The 23,552-nt window shown below is 36.4% G+C and overlaps 1 protein-coding gene across 1 annotated transcript in view; it reads right to left on the bottom strand.

Moving 5' to 3' along the window:
• Positions 1-23,552, bottom strand: part of VPS13A (vacuolar protein sorting 13 homolog A) — a 240,974-nt gene that overhangs the window by 42,333 nt on the left and 175,089 nt on the right. Inside the window, 7 exon segments of the mRNA XM_002925447.4 lie at positions 629-710; positions 913-1,059; positions 1,574-1,727; positions 4,719-4,951; positions 11,790-11,919; positions 18,857-18,990; positions 19,406-19,534. Coding sequence (XP_002925493.1) covers positions 629-710; positions 913-1,059; positions 1,574-1,727; positions 4,719-4,951; positions 11,790-11,919; positions 18,857-18,990; positions 19,406-19,534 — 1,009 coding nt within the window.

Genomic DNA, 23,552 nt, shown 5'->3' with positions numbered 1-23,552 from the left:
TCTTGTCTTGCCGAAACCTTTTTTATTATAATTTTTCTGTGCATTTTTTTAATAATCATATTTTTATTATATGTTAGTCACCATACAGTACATCCCTAATTTTTTTTTTTTAAAGATTTTATTTATTTATGTGACAGAGAGACAGCCAGCGAGAGAGGGAACACAGCAGGGGAGAGGGAGAGGAAGAAGCAGGCTCCCAGCAGAGGAGCCCAATGTGGGACTCGATCCCGGAATGCCGGGATCACGCCCTGAGCTGAAGGCAGTGGCTTTTTTAACGACTGCGCTACCCAGGCGCCCCTATACATCCCTAATTTTTGATGTAAAGTTCCATGATTCATTAGTTGCATATAACACCCAGTGCACCATGCAATACGTGCCCTCCTTACTACCCATCACCAGCCTATCCCATTCCCCCACCCCGAAGCCCGCAGTTTGTTTCTCTATCTTTTCCTCAGAATTCAGTCAATGCGTTGTTGATCTTGAGTACTTGTTCTTTACAAGCGGTTCAATTTTCTAATGGTCCCACTAAAACTAAACTTGAGAATGGTTTCATTTCGTGTTTTTATCGTAAAGTAAACCATACAGCCGATACAAACATTTTTATGGCAATCTAAAAATACAAACAAACCTGAATCCATGGTGACCGACTTGGGAGGTTTAATTGGATAAAACACAAATGGAAATATAGCACCATGTATCTGGTTTTGGATCTAAGAAAATAAAAAACAGGTCAGTATATTAATATGTTAATTACAGAACCCTACTAGAATAACAGGGTTTAATAAGTAGAAGGAATCAAGCAGTCTAGTTCAACACTGAAACTGAAGTACTAGGTAAGAGAGACCACGGGAATACATTTGGTTTATTGCTATGTTCCTTATGAATACAATCTGACAATCTTTTCAGACTCACCTGTATTCTGTAAACTTGAATTCTAAATGCTGACTGATGCGCGGATGTGCTATATTCTACTTTTAATGCTGGAAGATAATTTCTTCTTATAGCTATTACACGTGGCTGCAGAATTTTCATGTTAGTACCACTAGGTGTGAAGCGAACCTGAAAAATACACCCCAAAGCATTGACTTTCTCTGTATTTATAAGTGATTAAAATTAGAAATTTGTATCTAAAACTTCAAAGATAATGTTAATTAAAACAGTAGGCTAAACAGCTGATTAGATTGGATCTTTACAATTTGACTGGGTTTAGACCGGATCTTTCCAATACAATTCACAAAAATGTTCATATAATCTTTATAGCTTAGTTGTATCAGTTTTTATATAAATTTACTAAAAAAAATAAAGTGATAAAAGAAAAAATAATTTTGAAAGTAAAATAAGTAAAACAACATACTGGTTTCTTGTTAACTAAGGAGTAGATCATTAGCATCTTAAGAGAAAGTCTGAGTTACTAATATAGACAACTATCCCTTTAAAGTATTTTATATAAAGTATATATGATAGAATTCATTGTTTTGTAAGGAAACCAGACTTTCCTTAAAAGTTCACTAGTGATTCATCTAATTACAACAGGCAAAAATTAAAATTTCACATCAGTACTTAAAAATATTACCGGAACGTTAGTGTCCAATTCAATAACCTTATCTTCTGAAGGTGAAGATTCAGTATATTCCTTAAATTCTTTCTCTAACTTCTCAGTGTGCTTTACACTCATTGGCTTCCATCTTGCCTTCTTCTTGGGCTTTGTCTCCCAAACCACATCAGAACTTACAAATGAAAGTAAAAATCATGGTGCTAATTTATAAACATTTTCATTTTACCTGGTTTATTACATGAATTGCAAAACTTTAAAATTTTACCATATCCTCAGTCACATGCAAGCATACTACAGATTTAAAAATATGAATTCATTCAATCAATACTTAGACTTTTACTCAGACACTATTTTAGGTGGTAGGGATATTATCAGTAAACATCTTCACCATCCTAGAGCTTTATTTTAGTTGAGTGACAGACTATAAATAGTAAATGTAATAAATTTGTATATTTTATAGAGTAAGAGGTGAAAATGGTTTTGAAAAGAGAAAAAGTAAGACAGGGTGAGGTAGATCTGGAATACTGAGATATGCCAAGTGATGGGGCTTCCAGTATTAAAATAGAGTGGTCAGCCAGGGTGTCACTGAGAAGATGAGACTTCAGCAACCTCAGGAGATAAGGGAGCTACCCAGCAGACAATAAGAGAAAAGCATTTCTGGGACAGAGACAAGCTAGAGCAAAGACTCAAAAGCAGAGCCTGCCTGTAGTGTACAAAGAAGAGTAAGGAGGTAGGCATGCCTGGAACATACTAAGAGTACAAGATGAAGACAGACAGATAGTGGGAAGCCAGATAATGAAAAGCCTTATAGAATACTGTAAAGACTTTGTGTTTTATTGTGAAATGAGGAAATCACGGAAAGATGATGAGATCATCAGTGTGATCTGACTCAAGCTTTGTAAAGAATACACTGTGTGCTGGAATAGAGGGGAAGGGGTGGGGGTGAAGGTCAGAAGCAGGAAACCTTGTTAGGAGTTTAATGGAGTAAGCCAGGAGAAAAAGGGTGATGGCTCTGCCTAGGGTAGAACAGTGAGGCAGTAAAAAATGGTCAGACCCTGTTTCTATCTTGAAGGCAGGGTCAGCAGAGAACTTCTAGATGGATTAGATGTGGGGTGTGAGATAAAGAGAGGAATCAAAGATAATTCCAAAGCTTTTCACCTGAGCAACCACAAGGAAGGCGCTGTCATTAACTCCAAAGGGGAAGCAGGTTTTGAAGAAGGACATAAGGAATTAGTTTAATTCCTAATTAAAAATTCCTAATTAATATGAAGTTAAGAAGTCTCTTAGATATAAGAGTAGATATTTTGCATAGGTGGTAGATAGACAAGTGTGGAGTTGGGCACAAAGTTCTGGTTAAAGAAACATTGCTAAATTTTTTGGCATATATGTGGTATTTGAAACAGAGAAGAGAAGAGGACTCATGTCTGAGGGCCCTAGGGCATCCAATATTAAGCAGTTGAGATGAAGACAAGGAACCAACACATGAAATGGAGAGTTCTGAGATAGAAAGAAAAACCAAGATCGTGAGGTATCCTGAAAGTCAAGGTAAAGAAAAACTATCAAGAAGGGATCTGTGTTCAATGTTATAAACTTAAGCAACATGAGGACTGGTCTCTGGTGATCTTGACAAGACCAACGTCATGGTGTGTTGACAGCAAAATCCTGGTGGGAATGGTTAAAGAAAGAATGGGTAAAATAATTGGATATAGTAGGTACATTAAGCCCTTCTGTAATTGGTAACACCTTTGAGGAGTTTGGCTAAAAAGGGAAGCTAAAAAGTGGGCATATGGGTAGCAGGGAAAGTAGGCTCAAGAGAATTATTTTTTCAGTTGAGATAAATAATACTGACGGGCATAACCCAAAAGAGAGCCAAAAATTACTGATGTAGGAGAGAGAAAGAAGAGAATTGTGGGATCAATGTCTCAAGAAGGCAAGAGGAAATGGAACAGAATGCAAAGTTGAAAAATATTTTTAAATAGGAGCACATGTATCTATAACTGTGGAGAAGATGCTGGTACAGTGTGTAGGTAAAAAATGCTCATAGGTAGAAAGTTGTGATTTGGGGGAGTGGGTCTTTGGAAATTCCCTTTTGACTGCTTCCATTTTCTCACTGAAATGGGATACAAGGCAGTGAGGTGTAAGAGAAAATGGGGGTTTAAAATGAGACAAAGTGTGAAATAGTAATCTAACAGGGGATGAAACAAATCTCATTACTGAAAAATTGCTGAAAGACTTACATACAGAAAAACATCCAACCACAGTCTAAAATTAGTCCGCTTACATACGTTATTTAAGTATTCTATTTATTAATTCCCTCTAAAATTTATATTCACTTAATAAACAGAGAGCCAGGAAGTGTGTATTATTCCTCTTTGCACTCACATCATTTAGCATAGCACTTAGCAAATAAACACATTTCTTGAGAATAAATATTTGTAAGAAAATAGTTTTTAATATTCCTTTTTAAATGGCATGGATTCCATTCAATGAAAAATCAAGGGCATTTCTAGATGAATTTATATAGAAAACAAATTTAAACCTATACTATATACCTTTAACATATATGTTTGACAGCTTAAACTCAAGGGTTAAAACGATATTATCCTGGTTATACAGACTGGAATCTAGAAATGCTCTCAAATTAGGCACTAATATATACAAATTAATTTCACCTTAAGCATTTATGAATAGGATTATTAAAGGCATAAAGAAAAGAGTTTTACTGGTGATGACTTACACGAGGGAATGATATATTCCATATTACCTTATTGTATCTTAAGAGCGTCAAGCTCAAATTAAAGAATGTATTGGCTTTATTCCTCCAACAACTATATATGGAGCATCTATACTGTATCCTATACTGTGGTAGGTAGTAATAGAAAATTAAATATTTCCTTACGACATGTTAAATAAAGAATACTTCTGATAAGCTGAACAAATCTTTTTCGAAAGCTGAGAGAATCGATGTAAGACAGGATTTATAAATTTGATTTTTGACATATCTTTATCTCAAAAGGCAAAAAAAAATGTCAAAAGCATTTTTAAATCAGCATTACCTTAGTATAACAGTCAAAACACAAAATTTAAACTACATTATTTTAGATTTTATTATCACCGTTCTTAATGATTAAGAACTAATCATTTAAATTTAAATGTATCTAACCTTGTAATGCCAATATAGGCTACTTCTTGCTTTGTGTAATTGTTGACGAGAGAAATTCCAACATCTTGTAAGGCCAACACAATTTCTTGCTCTGCTAACTCTGCTTTCTCACTTTCATATGTTACTTTAAATACCCTTGGATCTTCAGTGAATAAAATAATGCGTTGCAAGCCTTCAAAGAATGAAACTAAATAAATGGTCTTTTTCCCCAAATTTATAGGTGTCATCATATCCTAAAACAAAACCATCAAAAAATAAAAAATTAGAGTCTTATTAACCAACAGGAAATCTATATTCCACATTTGAAAATGAAAATTATAATGGTAACTCCTTCAAAGGGTTGGACAAACTGAATGAATTAATATTTGTATAACATTCAGAAATTTACATAATTAAAATCAGTTGATGTTAGCTTCTGCCATTATTATTATGCAATTATTAATCAGAAAGACAGATCAATTGTTATTGTTCTTTCTACATCTTCATAAAATCTAACTAGTCTTTTGTAGGCTAATCAGTAACACAAACTATTACTTTCTCTGCTTTATTCTAAGACTAACCAATGTGTTATATATTAAAAGTTGTTCAGTCAGAAATTTATATTTCCTTACAGAGCTGAATTAAATAGGATAAAAGATATCTGATACTTCAGTTGCATGCTCTATAAAGCACAGATATTCACCACATGGTTAATTCTGCAGGAAGCCCTTATTTATAAGCATTGTGTTAATATCAGGGTCTTGAAGTTCAATGACAATAGCAAATTCTAATAATTAATAGTCAGCCATGAATTTTTGGTCAATATTCTAGTAATATTCTGATCAATAGGAAATTTTAATATACAGTAGTCCCCCTTCTCCATGGTTTTGCATTCCATAGTTTCAGCTACTTTTGGTCAACCACGTTCCAGAAGCAGATGATCCTCCTTCTGACATATGGTCAGAAGGTCAATAGTAGTCCAGTTCTACATCCCAGTGTCTACAACTTTCATCTCACTTCATCTCACCATGTATGCATTTTATCATCTCACATCATCATCAAAAGAAGGGTGAGTACAAAATGTTTTGAAAGAGAGACCACATTCATAGGACTTTTATTACAGTAAATAATTGTTCCATTTTATTATTAGTTTTTGTTTTTAATCTCTCACTGTGCCTAATTTACAAATTAAACCTTATCATAGGTATGTATGCATAGGAAAAACATGGTCTATATAGGGCTTGGTAGGGGCACCTGGGTGGCTCAGCCATTAAGCGTCTGCCTTCGGCTCAGGTCATGATCCCTGGGTCTTGGGATCAAGCCCCGCATCGGGCTCCCTGCTCGGCAGGAAGCCTGCTTCTCCCTCTCCCACTCCCCTTGCTTGTGTTCTCTCTCTCACTGTCTCAGTCAAATAAATAAATAAATAAAATCTTAAAAAAAAAAAAAGTATTATATAGGGCTTGGTACTATCAGTGGTTATGAGCATCCACTGGGGGTCTGAGATGGCAGGGAGCAGGGAGGACACATGGTATCATACACATTCATATTATAGTGCAGTGAATTTAAAAAGTGGAGTTGTTACCATAAAGTCAGTACTTAGAGCTAAGCTATTTATAATACTTTCTAAAATAAAATACATAGCACTAAAACTACATTGAAAAATAAGACAACTAATTTATTTCCAAATAATTCTGAAGTCCTAATATTCTTAAGTGGATTTCAGATTTATCTTTATAAAGTTTAACTATTATTATGATATAAATATGCAAAAGTAGTAATCAATAGATCAAATAAGATTATTTATATAAAAATAAAATTATTTTTCCTGAATAAATTCTAATAGCCAAGAATTAAAAAATTTAAATTAGGCCAATTATAGGCAGGCTTCTCAAATACATAAAAAGACAAAAAAAAATCTACACTGGACTCCACAATAGCAAAACTAGAAGACAATGGCAAAATATATCCATATGCTAAGAGAAAATGACACTCAACCCAAAACTCCTTACTCAGCAAAAATATCCTTCAGTGAGTAGAAAATAAAGTTGCCTAAAGACAAAAACTACTAAATTTTACCATCAGCAAGGACTCACTCAAGGAAATTCTACATGAGGAATTAAATACTGACACAAAGTGATTCAAGATGGATGTCTGCAAGAAAAAAATGTTATGCAAATAAAAGAGCACCTATTTGGGAGAAAACATTTTATAAAATTCAATATCCAATCATAATAAAACCTTTGGCAAACAAAGAGTCGATGAGTTTTGTTTTTTTTTAAACCTCTTATCAAATTGTCCTCTCAAGAAAATACCAAACTTTGGCAAAGATCATATTTAAAGGCAAAATGTTGAAGGTATATAATTTAAGATCAGATAGAAGGCAAAAATATGTGCAAACACCACTTTCACTCAATAGTACATTAAAGATCATAGCCAGTCCAGTAAGGCAAAAAAGAAATTAAAGATGAAAGGACCAAAAAGGAGAAAACAAAACTCTCATTATTTGAGTCATGACTGCCCATACAGAAAAATAAAAAACAAGTAATATTAATTAGAGAATTCAGTGAGTTTTCTGCATACAAAATCAATACACAAATGCTGTGACACTCCCATATGCTAACAAGTTTAATTTTGAAAATATACCATGAGTTACTGCTCTAGCAGTTGATGAGTAGGTAGTCTTTGGACCAATTCTCTTGCTAAAAACAAGAATTTTTGCTAGACAAAATATAAAAAGGATAATGTGTTTGAAAAGACAGTAAGGCTACTAAGGCAGTGAGGATTAATGAAGCCAAGATCTGAGTGAGAAGGAAAGCCAATACAAGTGAATTTCATATTTGTAGTTGCCTTCTCAAAAAGACAACTGTCAATTCTAAAAGTAGAAGCAGACACTGAGAAGTTAAGAAAATCAGAAAAATATTGTGTAGTCTCATGGAAATGGAAGAATTAATACTGGAATATATGGCATACCAAAAAGAAGGGGTCAACAGCTTAGGCTTTTAGTTGAGCCCCCAAAGGGCTATACTCTAGGTAGCAGGGTTCTTACGAGGACTAAAGACTAGATTCAAATCATTAAAATCCCCCTTTAGACTAAGGTAATCTCCCCCTAGACCAGCTGCCTGAGAAAGGCAGAACGATTTCTTCTCAAGAAAAAGGGACACTATACAAAGCCTTAAATTGTCGCTAAAACTTTTCATATATTATGTCCGGCACACAGTCAAAATTAAACATGCATTTAAGGAATAGATGTGAGTGAAAACTAAGAAATAAAAGAGAAAATATAGCAGTATCCAAAAGAGATCTAGATATTAGAATTATCAGATAGGCTTTAGGGTAGCTATGATTAACATATTCAAGGAATTATGTAACAAGATAGAGAATTTTGAAACAAAAACTTCTAAAACAGAAATCCTAGAACTGATCATTTCAATAATTAAAGTTAAGAACTCAATGGATGACATTAAGAGATTAGATACTGCAAGAGAAGTATAGTGCAAGGACAGAAAAAAATATTCATACCGAAGGTCAGAGAGAAAAGGATGAAACAATATAGAATATCACATGAAAATCACAAGGGACATGGTGAAAAGGTCTAACATTTACATAATACTGGAGTCCTAAGGTGAAGGAAAAAGGTAAGTGCCAGCTCTAAAATCTGACATAACAGCATAAATATCCTACCAAGAAAAAAGAAAAAATAAAGACATTTCTAGACAAATGAAACTGAACGAGAATTTGTCAGCTGTTGACCTGCATTAGAAAAATACTGAAGAGAAAAAAATTTAACACAAATGGAAACATGGAGATGCAGGTTGGAAGGAAAAACGGAAGAAAGACAACACATGAGTTAACACTATTAGTCGCAGAAAGCAGTAGCAATACTTTTTTTTTTTTTAAGATTTTATCTATTTATTTGACAGAGATGGAGACAGCCAGCGAGAGAGGGAACACAAGCAGGGGGAGTGGGAGAGGAAGAAGCAGGCTCATAGCAGAGAAGCCTGAATGTGGGGCTCGATCCCAGAACGCTGGGATCACACCCTGAGCCGAAGGCAGACGCTTAACCGCTGTGCCACCCAGGCGCCCCAGCAGTAGCAATACTTCTTATGGGATTTAATATATATTTAGAAATAACACACACAACAACAGTACATAAGATGAAAGGGGATAAATAGAGTAAAAGTTCTAAAGTCCTCATATTATTGGGAAAGTGGTATCAGTACTAATTTACAGCAGATTTTAGTAAGTCAAGAATGAGTGTTGTAATATTGCTAAAAACTACTGATTTCTTTTAGTGCGATGATGTCTATACATTCCTTGCAGAACACCTATAAGCTATGGTCGTGGGTTGTTACAAGAGATATGTGCTATTGTGGAATAGGGCTTGTAAGTCAAAGTGGCTCATAACACACCCAAGTGAGCCTTGTTCCATCAACAAAACCGTCATTGCAGGTGACCAAAGAGAATGCTTCCTTAACTGCCAGGCAAAATGTCTGATGCTCCCGGCTGGCATGCTTTGTTCCCTGGCTTGTATCTTTCTGAGCAGGCAGTTGCAAACTGCAGCCTATGATAGTTTTGAGAGTCTAAATGTTTAAATCTAAAAAAGATACAATGGTGCGCATTCCAATATTATATACTAATGATGCATGACTAAATACTAAAATGATCAACCTACCAGGAAGATATAGCAACTCTAAATTTTATTAACCTAATCACAGTTTCAAAATATAAAAGCCAAAATTAATGAAACTAAAAGATGGAAGTATATTATCTACAGGAGACTTTAAATACAATGGTACAAGCAAACATATGCACAAAAAACCTAATGAGCTAGAAGATTTAAATATAATAAACTTGAACAAACTGACATATGCAGAACAATGTAACCAACAACTACAGAACACATATTCTTTTCAAATATGCATGAAATATGCACAAAATGACTACATAAAATCTGGCCCATAATATCTCAATAAATTTCAGGACCAAATCGGAGTATGTTCTCAAATCACAGTGGAATTAAGTTAGAAATCAACAAACATAATTGGAAAATTCCCTTATTTTTTGAAAATTAAGCAATGACCAGGAGCCATGAAACCAAAATATTAAAAAAAATCACAAAATATAAAAATATGTAAAATATTAAAAACAAAGCAAAATATATATATATATGGAATACAAAAAAAATGAAATTTAGGAAATGTTTTGTTTTGTTTTTTTTAAGATTTTATTTATTTATTTGATAGAGAGAGACAGCCAGTGAGAGAGGGAATACAAGCAGGGGGAGTGCGAGAGGAAGAAGCAGGCTCCTAGCGGAGAAGCCTGATGTGCGGCTCGATCCCAGAACGCCAGGATCACTCCCTGAGCCGAAGGCAGACGCCTAACGACTGTGCCACCCAGGCGCCCCAAAATTTAGAAAATATTTTGAACCAAAGGATAATAAATATAAAATATATCAAAATTTGTGAGTTAAAACTAATGCTGTTTTCAGAGGGAAACTTATGCCTTTAAGTGACTTCATATAAGAAGAAAATCTGAAAACCACTGATCTCAGTATCTGCTATTAACTGAATTGTGTCCCCTCACTCTCCCCAAAGTCATATGTTGAAGCTCCAATGTGACTCTTTTGGACACAGGGCCTTTATGGAGGTAGTTAAGATTAAATGACATCATAAAGGAGGGGTTAGGGCTCTGATCCAACAGGATTAGTATCCTGCTAAGAGACATCAGAGAGCTCACTCCTTCTCTTTCCACCATGTGAGGACATAGTAAGAGGGTGGTCGACTGCAAGTCAAGAAGAGTCCTCACCAGGTTCACCAGAACCTGACCATGCTGGCCCTTTGATCTTGGGCTTCCAACTCTCAAACTCTGAGAAATAAATTTGTGTTGTTTAAGCCACCCAGTCTAAGGTATTTCATCATGGCAGCCCAAGCAGACTAACACAGTATCTATCTCAAGAAATTATTATTTTTTTTTTAGATTTTATTTATTTGTCAAAAAGAGAGAGAGAGAGAGAGAGCGTGCACAAGCAGGGGGAGTGGCAGACAGAGGGAGAAGCAGGCTCCCTGCTGAGCAAAGAACCCAATGAGGGACTCAATCCCAGGACCCTGGGATCATGACCTGAGCAGAAGGCAGACACTTAACCAACTGAGACACCAGGCATCCCAACTAATAACATTTTAATAAAAATTTCTCAAAGTCATTCAAAATGTTACTGGAAAATACTTATATATAACTTAATCATTATAATAAACCACTCAAAAATGAATTCTTTAGTGGGTCCCTAAATGATCCTCACGGAAGCCACATTGACCTAAAATGACTGTCAGTGCAGAGACTCTGTTATGAGACAAATGCTGAAAGCACCTACCTAAGCCTAGTGTACCTTTTATAATGTAAGAGCAGCGAATAATGATGTAGCCATAATAGGATCCCATCTGGTTTTAAATGTTTTTGGCTAAAGTCTGAATACTGCTTTTAAAATCTTTGGCATTTTTTAAACAATATTTGGTTCTAATCCATGAACATGGAATAATTTTCTACTACTGTGTGTCATCCTCACTTTCTTTGATAGATGTACAGATCTTTTACTTTTACCTCTTTGGTTAGGTTTATTCCTAGGTATCTTATAGTTTTGATGCAATTATAAATGGGATTGATTCCCTGATTTCTCTTTCTGCTGCTTAGAGACTACTTTGCTTAGCGAAATAAGTCAGAGAAAGACAAATACCATGTGATTTCACTCACATGTGGAATTTAAGAAACAAAACAAACAAAGATAAGGGGGAAAGAAGAGGCAAACCATAAAACAGACTCTTAACTACAGAGAACAAAGTGAGGGTGGCTAGAGGGGAATGGGTTAGATGAGTGATGGGGATTAAGGAGGGCACTGGTAATGATGAACACTGGGTGTTACACGTGAGGGATGAATCACTCAATTCTATTCCTGAAACTTAAAAAAAAAAATCTTTGGCAGTTTTATAAAGTACAGACACAAACAGGCCTTATAACTAGCAAAGCAGGAAGAGAATACCTTAACAAAAAAACAATAAAAAAGGATGCTTAGAACATAGTAATACTTAACCCCATACGTACATCCTTTTGTGTTACTTCACCATGGCTTTTTCCACATCTCCACTTCAGCTTTCTAGAGCCCACTGGATCAGCCCATGTATAAAATACTGCTTTTCCGGGAGGGAGGGAATCTTCTATTTCACTGAGAGAACTATCATAAATAGTAAAAATATGCATTAAATCAAGTGGAAACATATGAATATATAAAGAATCTAAAATAACACTTAGATTCTGAGTCCATTCACTGAGATTTGTGACAGTTCTGATTAAGAGTAGATTGAAATTTGTTTTCCTTATACAATGAAAAAGAGGTTTTCTTTTCTTTTTTTTTTAAAGATTTTATTTATTTGACAGAGAGAGACACAGCGAGAGAGAGAACACCAGCAGAGAGAATGGGAGAGGGAGAAGCAGGCTTCCTGCTGAGCAGGGGGCCCGATGCAGGGCTCAATCCCAGGACCCTGGGATCATGACCTGAGCCGAAGGCAGATGCTTAACGACTGAGTCAACTAGGTGCCCCTGAAAAAGAGGTTTTCTAAGAAAATGAGAATATTTCAAGGGAAATATTTGTCCCACTTAGAAGATAAAGAGTTTCATGTTTGAAACTTTTATTTTATTTTACTTACTTATTTAAAGATTTTTTTATTTATTCATCCGACAGAGAGAGAGACAGCCAGCGAGAGAGGGAACACAAGCAGGGGGAGTGGGAGAGGAAGAAGCAGGCTCCCAGAGGAGAAGCCTGACGTGGGGCTCGATCCCAGAACACCAGGATCACGCCCTGAGCCGAAGGCAGATGCTTAACGACTGATCCACCCAGGCACCCCTGAAACTTTTTTTTAAAGATTTTATTTATTTATTTATTTGAGAGAGAGCATGAGCAGGGGGAGCGGCAGGCAGAAGGAGAAGCAGGCTCTCTGCTGAGCAACGAGCCTGACACAGGGCTTGATCTGAGGACCCTGAGATCATGACCTAAGCAGACACTTAATGGACTGAGCTGCCCAGCCATCCCTGTTTTTGAAACCTCTTTGTGAACTTTTGTTTTAATACAAATGAATTGTGGAAGAAAACTATTCCAACTATTATCTATACTAAATCTAAGAGAATTTTTTTGGGAACTCTTTCTTAAGTATTGGTCTTATTCTGGCAAAAACAAGACAGCTAAGTTATTTTTTTTTTAAATCTTAAGACAAAGGCATATAAATCTAATTAATTCAATCAACTCACAAAATAATTCCCACAAAAACAAAAAATTGGAGAAGATACGAACCGAAGAAATAATAGAATATAAGTTTTTTGAGCTGAAGCAGCAGCAGATTCTGGAGGTTCAGTGGCAGGGCATTACACAAAATTAATATAAATGGGTATCATCCTAGACATATCTTTGTAAAAAGTTTAAGTTTTAAAGAAAATATAGGGAAATCTGCCCATAAACATGTAGGAAAATCACACTTAACCCGCAACGGAATAAAAAAAAGACTGGTCTCAAATTTTTTTTGTAATATTGAACGCCAAAAAACAATGGAGCAATGTCTACACAATTTTGAGAAAAGAGGTCAGGACTTAAAATTTTATGTCAAATTGTCATTAATTGCAAGAGTAAGATTCTCAAACAAGCAAGAACATATTATCCACAAACTCTTACTGAAAAAGTAACTCAAAAGTCTTTTTCCAACCAAGCCAGAGGCACCTGACTGGCTCACTTTAAAGATGGTCTGGCTCTTGACCACAGAGTCCTGAGTTCGAGCCTCACATCAGGTGTAGCCATTACTTAAATAAATAAAACTTTAAAAAAAATTGGGATATAAAAATATTAAGAAACTAAACTAGTCAAATCAACTTGTCAAATGCCAAAAAAAGCCTTGAATAAACATTTTTGAAAAACTAACCATTTTATATTAATTTGAGCCAAAATTTCCAATTATATTCATAAGACACTGGGAATTTGGAAACAGAAGCTGAAAATGTGAACGTGTTCCATTTTTTCCCCATGGGTCAATTAGCAGATTCTGTTTCATTCTAAATTTAAAATGCATCGAAATCTTCAAGAACAAAAAAGTAATTATCTACAACAAACAGAATTTATATTTTCCAAATCATCATTAGAAGAAAATAATCCATATTACCAAAAAATGGCAAGGAATCTTAAGTTAGTTAATAGAAGGACTACAAATGGGTTAAAGATCTTTCTTAAAAGAAATGGATTCTAACATTACACAATTAGACAATAACCATAATTCTCAAGAATATTTATAGTGCACCTAAATGATGGGTCATCAAATATTTATTAAAAATTATTTAAGGGTGGGGCGCCTGGGTGGCACAGCGGTTAAGCGTCTGCCTTCGGCTCAGGGCGTGATCCCAGCATTACGAGATCGAGCCCCACATCAGGCTCCTCTGCTGTGAGCCTGCTTCTTCCTCTCGCACTCCCCCTGCTTGTGTTCCCTCTCTCGTTGGCTGTCTCTATCTCTGTCATATAAATAAATAAAGTCTTTAAAAAAAAAATTATTTAAGGGTAAATTTACATGCTCACAATAGCTATTAAAAACAAGAGATTCAGAAATATAAATAGCAACAGTAAAACAGTGTGATAAGAAATGCAACAAAATGCTGACAGTGTTAAAAAAAATGTTGACAGTGTTGGGATTTCAGGATTATGGTTTTCTTTTCACAATTTTTCTATGGAATTAAGAAAACTGACAGCTATACTTTTTATATGCAGGAAACAATGAACAACCATATTAACAACAACAAAGCCAAGGAAGGAAAAGCAGAGAAGAAAATAGCCCTATGGGCATTGTTTATCCCATGAAAAAAAATATCAGATGTAAATGTAAAACAGATAAATTGGTTTACAAATATTGATATTGAGAAATGCTTTTAATTCATATAAATTGTAATCTGTTTAACTCACTGCACAATATTTCTTACAAAGAAAATTCATCTCAGTATTTCTCAGATAGGCAATGGGAATTCAAAGAAAATAAAACTAGAGTCCTCAAAATGCTAACTATACATGCGTACAGTCTTAAACTCACAAGACAATGACAATGAAATGTGACAAATGCTTTAATATACATACACAAAGGTACAACTGAAAACTGCACAGATTAAGGTAGTGGGGAAGGGATCACAGGCAGTGGAAGCTTTTCTGGCAGAAAGAAGCACCAAAAAGGTGAAAACACAAGACAGAGAGCATTCAGGAAACCAAGACTTGAGCTTGTCTTAAGTATAGGGAAAGAGAAATTGTTGAGAAAAGTAGCTGAGAAGCATATTTTATTTGAACAGAAATGGAAAGTCACTAAAAAACTTTAAACAAGAGAGAGACAAGATTAGACTTAGTATTTCTGGAAATCTACCTCTAGTGGCAAATGGAGGATTAAGTAGAGACATGGGCTATAGAGATGCAGATAAAAAAAATCTACTCAAACAAGAAATTTGGGAGCCTGAACTAGGATAATTACAGGAAAGACTAGACAAGCGGAGATTTTTAAAAAATAGTTTAACTATGTGATAGAGTATGTGACACTATTAATTATCAGAATATTACAACTATTAATTATGTGATAATGAGGAGGAGGTAGCAGCCTGAAGCTCAAGAGAAGTGGTCTATGTTGGAATAAAGTTTTTGCGATCACTGGCATACATGACTCTGGAATTAATGAATGAATGAATTTGTTTGTTTGATAGAGGGGGTGGGGGAGGGGCAAAGGAAAAAGAAGAGCGAGAATCCCAAGCACATTTTGTGCTGAGCGGGGAGCTGACTCATGACCCTGGGATCACGACCAGAGCCGAAACCAAGAGTCAGACACATAACCAACTGTGACGCCCAGGAGCCCCTCAATATTCTTTTAAACCACAATTTCAGGTTCTTGATTTAACAACTACAAATAATTCTAAACCTAAATCTAGTGTTCATTACTACAGACTGTGAATTTTATAAATTTCCATTAAGTTCGCAATTTTTTTAGGTTTTAGAATTTCAATATAAGATCACATTCCAGTTTCTCCCGTATCCCTTACTTTTACAATTTTAACAGTGGAGTAGTTAAGATTTCTAAACACTTTATATCTGAACTGTATAGACAACTGTAAGGTCAAGGCCACAGACAAGACTGAGAAGTCTCTAGTTCAGCTTCAGCCAGGCTCAACCAGCTGTCAGAGAAACTATGGTGCCCTCCATCATTCATAGCATATAAAGAATTAACTTAGCTCCTCAGTGTGGCTCTAGAACATTACCAGCCATACACTATCCTTGAGTGAACGGAAAAAACAGTTACTCGAGTCATTCTCTGTAGGTCTTAATTCTGTTAACACTATGAGAAAGGCTACTTGGGGTACGTGGATTGAAGGGCAAATAAACTATTTATTTTCATCGGTTATGACCAATCAATTCATTATTTTTGTAACAAGGATAATCATAGAACACAAGCTTTCCTGTCTCTCAACATCTTCCACAAATGAGAAAAATGACAGGGCAGGAGGAGTTCTAGATACTTGCTAGTCCAGCCTTGGGGTCCTTACTCAATGCTTATTTGATTTTAACCAGTGGTTAGAAGTGTACATTTAGCAGTGGAAGGAAAGCATAAATGAACTCATGAATATAGGCTTACTGACAAGTGACAGATGAAAACAAAAAGAGCAAAGTAAATTCAGGAGAGCCTGGGACCAAGTAAGAAGAGGAACAGAAAGTTACATAAACTGTCACAGTACCAGGAGGATATGATATCACAGCAAATTAAAACAAACGATGTTAAGAGTAATCCTGGAAAATCAAGATTTAGATATAGTCTTTACGGAAGCTTAAAAATGTAGCAGTCCTTTCCACCCACACCCATCACAGCAAGAAGAGGGTATCTACTGTTTGAAAAAAACCTAAAGTTTCAAAATTTACATTATGTTCATTAAAAATATGAAAAATGTAAAAAACAGACCAAGTTCTTATGATAAACCCTGACATTTCTTCACCAGATTCTACAATGATCAAGCTTTTGCCATACTTGCTCCAGTTCTTCCATTTTTCTTTTTAAAAGTAATGAATGCCACTAATCATCAGAGAATGCAAATCAAAATCACAATGAGGTATCACCTCACACCTACTAGAATGGGTATTTTCAAAAAAGACAAGAAAAGAAGTGTTGATGAGGATGACTGCTGCTGGGGATGTAAACTGGTGCAGCCACTGTGGAAAAGAGAAAACAGATGTTCCTCAAAAAATTGAAAATACAACTACCATTTGATCAAGCAATTCCACCTCTGGATATTTATCCAAAGGAAATAAAAACATTAACTCAGGGGCGCCTGGGTGGCACAGCGGTTAAGCGTCTGCCTTCGGCTCAGGGCGTGATCCTGGCGTTATGGGAGAGCCCCACATCAGGCTCTTCTGCTATGAGCCTGCTTCTTCCTCTCCCACTCCCCCCTGCTTGTGTTCCCTCTCTCGCTGGCTGTCTCTATCTCTGTCAAATAAATAAATAAAATTTAAAAAAAACAAAAAAACAAAAAAAACCCACTAACTCAAAAAGAAATCTGCACCCCCACATCACTTCAGCCATTATTTACAATAGCCAAGACATGAAAATAACGGAAGTGTCCATCGACGGATGAATGGATAAAGAAAATGTGGTGTATATATACAATAGATTGCTATTCACCAAAGAACAAAGCTTTGCCATTTGTGACAACATGGATGGACCTCAAGCGCATTACGCTAAGTGAAATAAGTCAGACAGAAAAAGACCAACACTGTATGATCTGTATGTATTTATAAGGGGGGTCTAAAAAGCCAAAAACACCAAAGGAAAACAAAAACTCCAAACACATAGATTTAAAAAAAAAAAAAAAAAAAAGAGGCGCCTGGGTGGCACAGCGGTTAGGCATCTGCCTTCGGCTCAGTGCGTGATCCTGGCGTTATGGGATCGAGCCCCACATCAGGCTCCTCTGCTATGAGCCTGCTTCTTTCTCTCCCACTCCCCTTGCTTGTGTTCCCTCTCTCGCTGGCTGTCTCTATCTCTGTCGAATAAATAAATAAAATCTTAAAAAAAAAAAAAAAGTTGTGATGGTTGTTAGAGGTGGGAGGTGGGGATAGGGTATGAAGTGGGTTAAGGAGTCAAAAGGTACAAACTTCCATCAATGCCCAGAAAACAAATAATGAAGGGAGCATAAAGAAGGGGGGGGTAATCAGAAGGGGGAATGAAACATGAGAGACTATGGACTATGAGAAACAAACAAACTGGGGACTTCAGAGGGGAGGAGGGTGGGGGAATGGGATAGACTGGTGATGGGTGGTAAGGAGGGCACGTATTGCATGGTGCACTGGGTGTTATAGGCAACTAACGGAGCATCGAACTTTACGTCGGAATCCGGGGATATACTGTATGGTGACTAACATAATATAATAAAAAATCATTTAAAAAAAAAAAAGGTACAAACTTCAAGTTAAAAAATAAATAAATCATGGGGCTGTAATGTACAGCTTGGTGGCTACAGTTAATTATACTGTATTGCATATTTGAAAGTTGAGAACAGAATTTTAGTTGTCATCACAAGAAAAAAATTTGTAACTACGCGTGGTGATGGGTGTTAACTAGACTTACTGTGGTGATCAATGTGCAATATATACAAATAACAAATCATTATGCTGTATTTGTGAAATATAAGGTTATGTCAATTACATCACAATTTTTAAAAAGTAAAATACAGATATTAATGTCAGTTTTACCCCTACATACTTCAGTATACCTTCTTTAAAAAATGAAGACATTGTCTTTAATGTCATTATCAGTGTTTTATTTTTAAAGGTTTTATATATTTGAGAGAGAGACAGAGCTCATGCACATGTGCACATGATTTGAGAGAGCATGAGCAGGGGGTAGGAGCAGAGGGAGAGGGATGCTCCCTGTTGAGTATAGAGCCAGACATGGGGCTGAATCCTAGGATCCTGAGATCATGACCTGAGTCGAGGTCAGACACTTAACCAACTGAGCCACCCAGGAACCCCATCAGTGTTATATTCTTAAATCATCATAAAGTCAATGGCCCATGACCTAGACTCTGCTAAAATCAGGGGGATACTGTATTTCTGATAATCTTCTTACCTTTGATTGTACTGAATAATGTCACTCTTGGTGTGATTTATTAATAGGAATGGAGCTGCTCCATCATGATAATCTGAAAATGTAATAACTGTAGAATGCTCAGCCAAATTAACTTCTGCTATAATACCTCCAAGCTAGGGGGAAAAAAAAAAAAAGGAAAAAAGACAAATATTCTCTTACGTGATCATTTTCCAAAGAATATTAACTAATAACATTCAATAAGACTATTCATAACTTAATACATTTTTTGACGATTAAGAAAGCAAGTCAGGATTTTCTACTGCATATTCGGGAAACCATGAATCTCAATTAGTGTATACAGATGGGTCAAATTCCATATGTTCTAGTATTCTAGGCATTCTAACTTTCTGTTAAACAATTAAATTGTTTTATGTCTCTTTCTTTTTAGTACTTTTTCCCTTTACATAAAGAAATGTTTGTTCCTTTTTGGTAGAAGGGAAAAAAATCAAAAACACAAACAAAATTACAAGTATATAACAGCTTCTCTAATCATACACACACACACACACAAACACACACATCACCCACCTCATTATCCAGACGCAATAAAATGCAATTTGCTTGCTTGTTAAAATGTATCTTTTTGGGAGGGCCTTGATTTCTTTCAACTTGAATAAGAAGTGCATTAGAAGCATCCTCGGGCCAAAAGGGGATACACTAAAACACATATTACACACATTTATTTTTTTTAATTTCATCATCAAATTTTATCATTTTAATAAACCCATCAGGATAGACTTAAAATAAATGTCTTTCAACACTGCTCTAGTTATTGGGTTGCTTGGCTAAAAAGCTATGAACTGCCAACTTAGAGCTGGGACACCACCTGTGGGCACTGTTGAGTACAGGCAGTGCCGGGAGGGAAGTTGAGGAGCTGTGGTAAGCAGAGTGCTGGTGAAGAGATTTCAATGTGGTCCAGAGATCTAGAGGAGGGATGAAAGATCAGCATATAAAAGCTGAGCCCAGAAGCAAGTGATCAGTTTAAAACAAGGGTACATTCAGTTCCTAAAAATCACAATCAGGTTGTAGGTATCATTTGGTAATTAAACAACAGCCAAAGTACATGCAAATTTTCAATCAGGTCATGCATGAATCTAGAGTCCTGGAAGTCCAATAACGGTAAAAAAGTAAAAGTAGTATCTAAAGTTCAGAGTAGGAAACAGGCTCAAAACCTTAAGGAACAACATGGGCATCAGTGATGTGGAATCCAAACTAGTAAAACAAGAGACAGTCAACTCCCTGAGAGAGACAAGTTCACACAACAGGAGCAGAAACAAAGGAAAGAACTAGGAGTAGAGGAAAGGAGAAGCAGCGTGGTCTGTAAGCTATTCTGTACACCCTGTCTTACTGTGACAGGCCCCCACCAGACCAATGACTTCACATACTTCAGTGAAACTGTTCATGTGGGATACCCATCAGCACGACATGACCTGGAGCAATGGAGGAGGAACCTGGATCCTAAAGTCAAGTGCCTTAGCTTGTTAAAGCCAGCCTTATTCAACCTTAAGAGCTAACTAATCGAACTAGACATGAGACACGGTTAAGGCTGTAAGAGGCTTAGAATCTTCCACTCAGGGCTTCTTGCAACCTAGCAGGAACTTAAATGGGAGAGTCAAAGGAGCAGCAATACTAACTGAAGCATCATACTTCCCATGAGGAACGGAGAAGACTAACAATGATGTGCTCTCTGGATATTCCCAAGCCTGCTACTCCCTGGTAGCCTTGGTTTAAAAATGTATGCTATGTTTAGCCTATACACTGTATTGTTTTAAAGAGAGTTATGTGCTCAAAATTTTGCATCTAGAGAAAGTGCTAATGTACTTGTCTTTTGTAATGGGAAAAGAGAGATCTAAGTAAGTTTAACAAACAACATAGGCAATAATCACGAGTACACATCTTAAGGTTGACCACTATATGCCAAAATTGAAATGTAAAAATTTTAAACTAGCACAAGAAAATTTATCTTAAGAAAAGCTGAAATTGAAAACAAAAAGAAACAGAAAGTAAAATAAAAAATAAGTTGTTATGCAGCTGTAATTGCACTTAATGTAAACAAACTATTCAAAGACAGAGGATGTAAGTCAGGTTTTTAAAAAGCTAAGGCCCAACAATGTTATCTGCAATAGACATACAAATCAAGACACAGAGCTGCTCTAAGTATGGAAGAAGATACACCTAGAAAAATAATTAAAGCAAAACAAAGATGGAATTGGTAATCTTAGCATCTGGACACAGAGATCTCTACATCCAACAAACCAAGAACCCTAGGGGCACCTGGGTGGCACAGCAGTTAAGCGTCTGCCTTCGGCTCAGGGCATGATCCCGGCGTTACGGGATCGAGTCCCACATCAGGCTCCTCTGCTGTGAGCCTGCTTCTTCCTCTCCCACTCCCCCTGCTTGTGTTCCCTCTCTCGCTGGCTGTCTCTATCTCTGTCGAATAAATAAATAAAATCTTTAAAAAAAAAACAAAACCAAGAACCTTAGACCTAATGAGCACACGTGGAACACTTGCAAAAATAAAGTATATATTCATTCAATAAATATTTACTGAGAACCTACTAATCACTGTTCGAAACCATCTAACAGCTCTTCACTTCATGCAGAGCAAAATCTAGAATCGTTGCAATGGCTCCCAAAGTTCTGCATGATTACTCTCATCACTGTTATGCCTTGTTCTCCATTACTTTCCTGTCTCCAGTAATACCGGCCTCTTTTGCTGTCCCACAAACATGCCAAAGTCCTTCCACTTCAGGGCATCTACCCTGGATGATCCTTCTGCCTCTAATGCTCTTTCCCCAGATATCCATATGGCTGAGGATTCCAGCTCCTGGCTAAAAACCTACGTGTACTTTTTTCACATCACACACAGGCAAGTACAAAGGCCTTATCCGGCAGGCCTCACAGGGCTAAGCTGCCCCCCTCACAGCAGACTAGGTGCACAGTCAGCATACAACAGTCTCAAGGACCCAGCCCTCACTTCCAGCCACGCATTTACACATATCTGAATTCCTACCTGAGGTACCTTCATTCCGAGGCCTCTCTATCATGGCCCATGGCAGAGGCCTCTTTGAGGAACCTCCCTGCCAGGCCTCTTTAAAAGGAGAGAGGGAGAACCTTTAAGATGCTTTTTCTCCCCTCTCAGTGTTCAGTACTTTTCTACTCCTAGCTCTTCCCCCTTGTTACTGTTCATCTCCTAAGCCCATAAAACTGGAAGAGCCTTTTGTTCAAGGCTCCCTTGACAGTGACACAACCTCCAAGTCTGTGCTGATCCACCTGATCCCTGACCAGTGCTCTTCCACAGGGAAAGTGGAATAGGGTGGGGAGAGCTGGCGCTTTCTCCAGTTTAGCCTCTTGCTTATACTATGGCAGTAAGTGACTAAAGGCTTGACTGTTACTTTCATTTTGAGTTGCTGTCCTAATAGCTACTCCAAACACATGGCAGCTCAGCTGAGCTATTGGCAACTGCTACCTCCCACATTTCCTACAAGTCTGCTCAAATATGAGCTCAATGAGTCCTATCCTTGACCACCTTATATAAAATTATAGCCCACCCTGAGCTTGCTAGAACTCTTAATACTTCAAACCCATCTTATTTGCATTTCCCCAATTAGACTTTTCACCTTTAACCATATTATACATTTTACTAAGTATGATATTATTAATGTTTCCACACCCCCCCCCATGAAACGTAAACTATACAAGCACAGGAACTTGTGGTTCTTTTAATAGATGTTATCACAAGGCACCCAAGGAATACACACAAATATTCATTAATAAATGAACAGGCAGATTTAAAAAAGGTGGAACTTCTGAAAATAAGAAATATTCAAATAAAAAACTCAACTAAAGGCTTAAATAGCAATTTAGACAGAGTAAAAGTAAAAATTTATTAAAGATATACGTGCAGAATTTATCCAGAATGCAGGAAAGAGAGCTATATAGATGGAAAATACTTTACAAAATGTTAAGAGACATGGAAGATAGAATTTGGAGGTCTAGAGTATGTCTGATTAAAGGCCAAGTGAAGCAAATGAAAGGACGAAGGAGAGACATTTAAAGAGACAATAGCTGCAAATTATACAGCAAGTATGAAACAGATTGATTCACAAATCTCAGAGCAAAGCATCTCAAGTAGGATATATAAAAAGAACCCACATGTAGACAAACAGTAGTGCGACTACAGAACATCAAAGACAAAGATCATGAAGGCATTTGGGTAGAAAAATGACCTCTGAAGGAATGACAGAATCACAGAATCTTCAACTAAAATGGAAGCCAGAAAACAGAGTAAAATCTACAAATATTGAGAAAAAAACAGAGCAGATAAGAGAAATTATCATAAAAGAACCATGATAAAAACTTTTATGGATAAACACAAACTGATGGCATTTGCCTCCAAAATGAGCTCTGAAGGAAAATCTAAAGAATGTCAAGAAGAATAATCCCAGCAGGATGGTTTAAAAGCAAGAAGGAACAGTGAACAAAAACAGCGAACACTTCTCTTATAATTTTAACATATTTAGAATATAATTTCTTCAAAAGTAAAATATTCCATCAACCTCAGACAATCCTTTAGAAAGCTCTTACCCAGAGGTCTAATAGCTAAACATGGAGTAGAATCAAAATTTCATTCCTAAGCCACTATACCGTCTTCTTAAAATAATTGGCTTAACTT

Source organism: Ailuropoda melanoleuca, chromosome 17, assembly GCF_002007445.2.
Source record: "Ailuropoda melanoleuca isolate Jingjing chromosome 17, ASM200744v2, whole genome shotgun sequence".
In the NCBI taxonomy this organism is placed as follows: Eukaryota; Metazoa; Chordata; class Mammalia; order Carnivora; family Ursidae; genus Ailuropoda; species Ailuropoda melanoleuca.
Note: the sequence above shows the minus strand (reverse complement) of the source record. Positions and strands in the feature narration are given on the sequence as shown.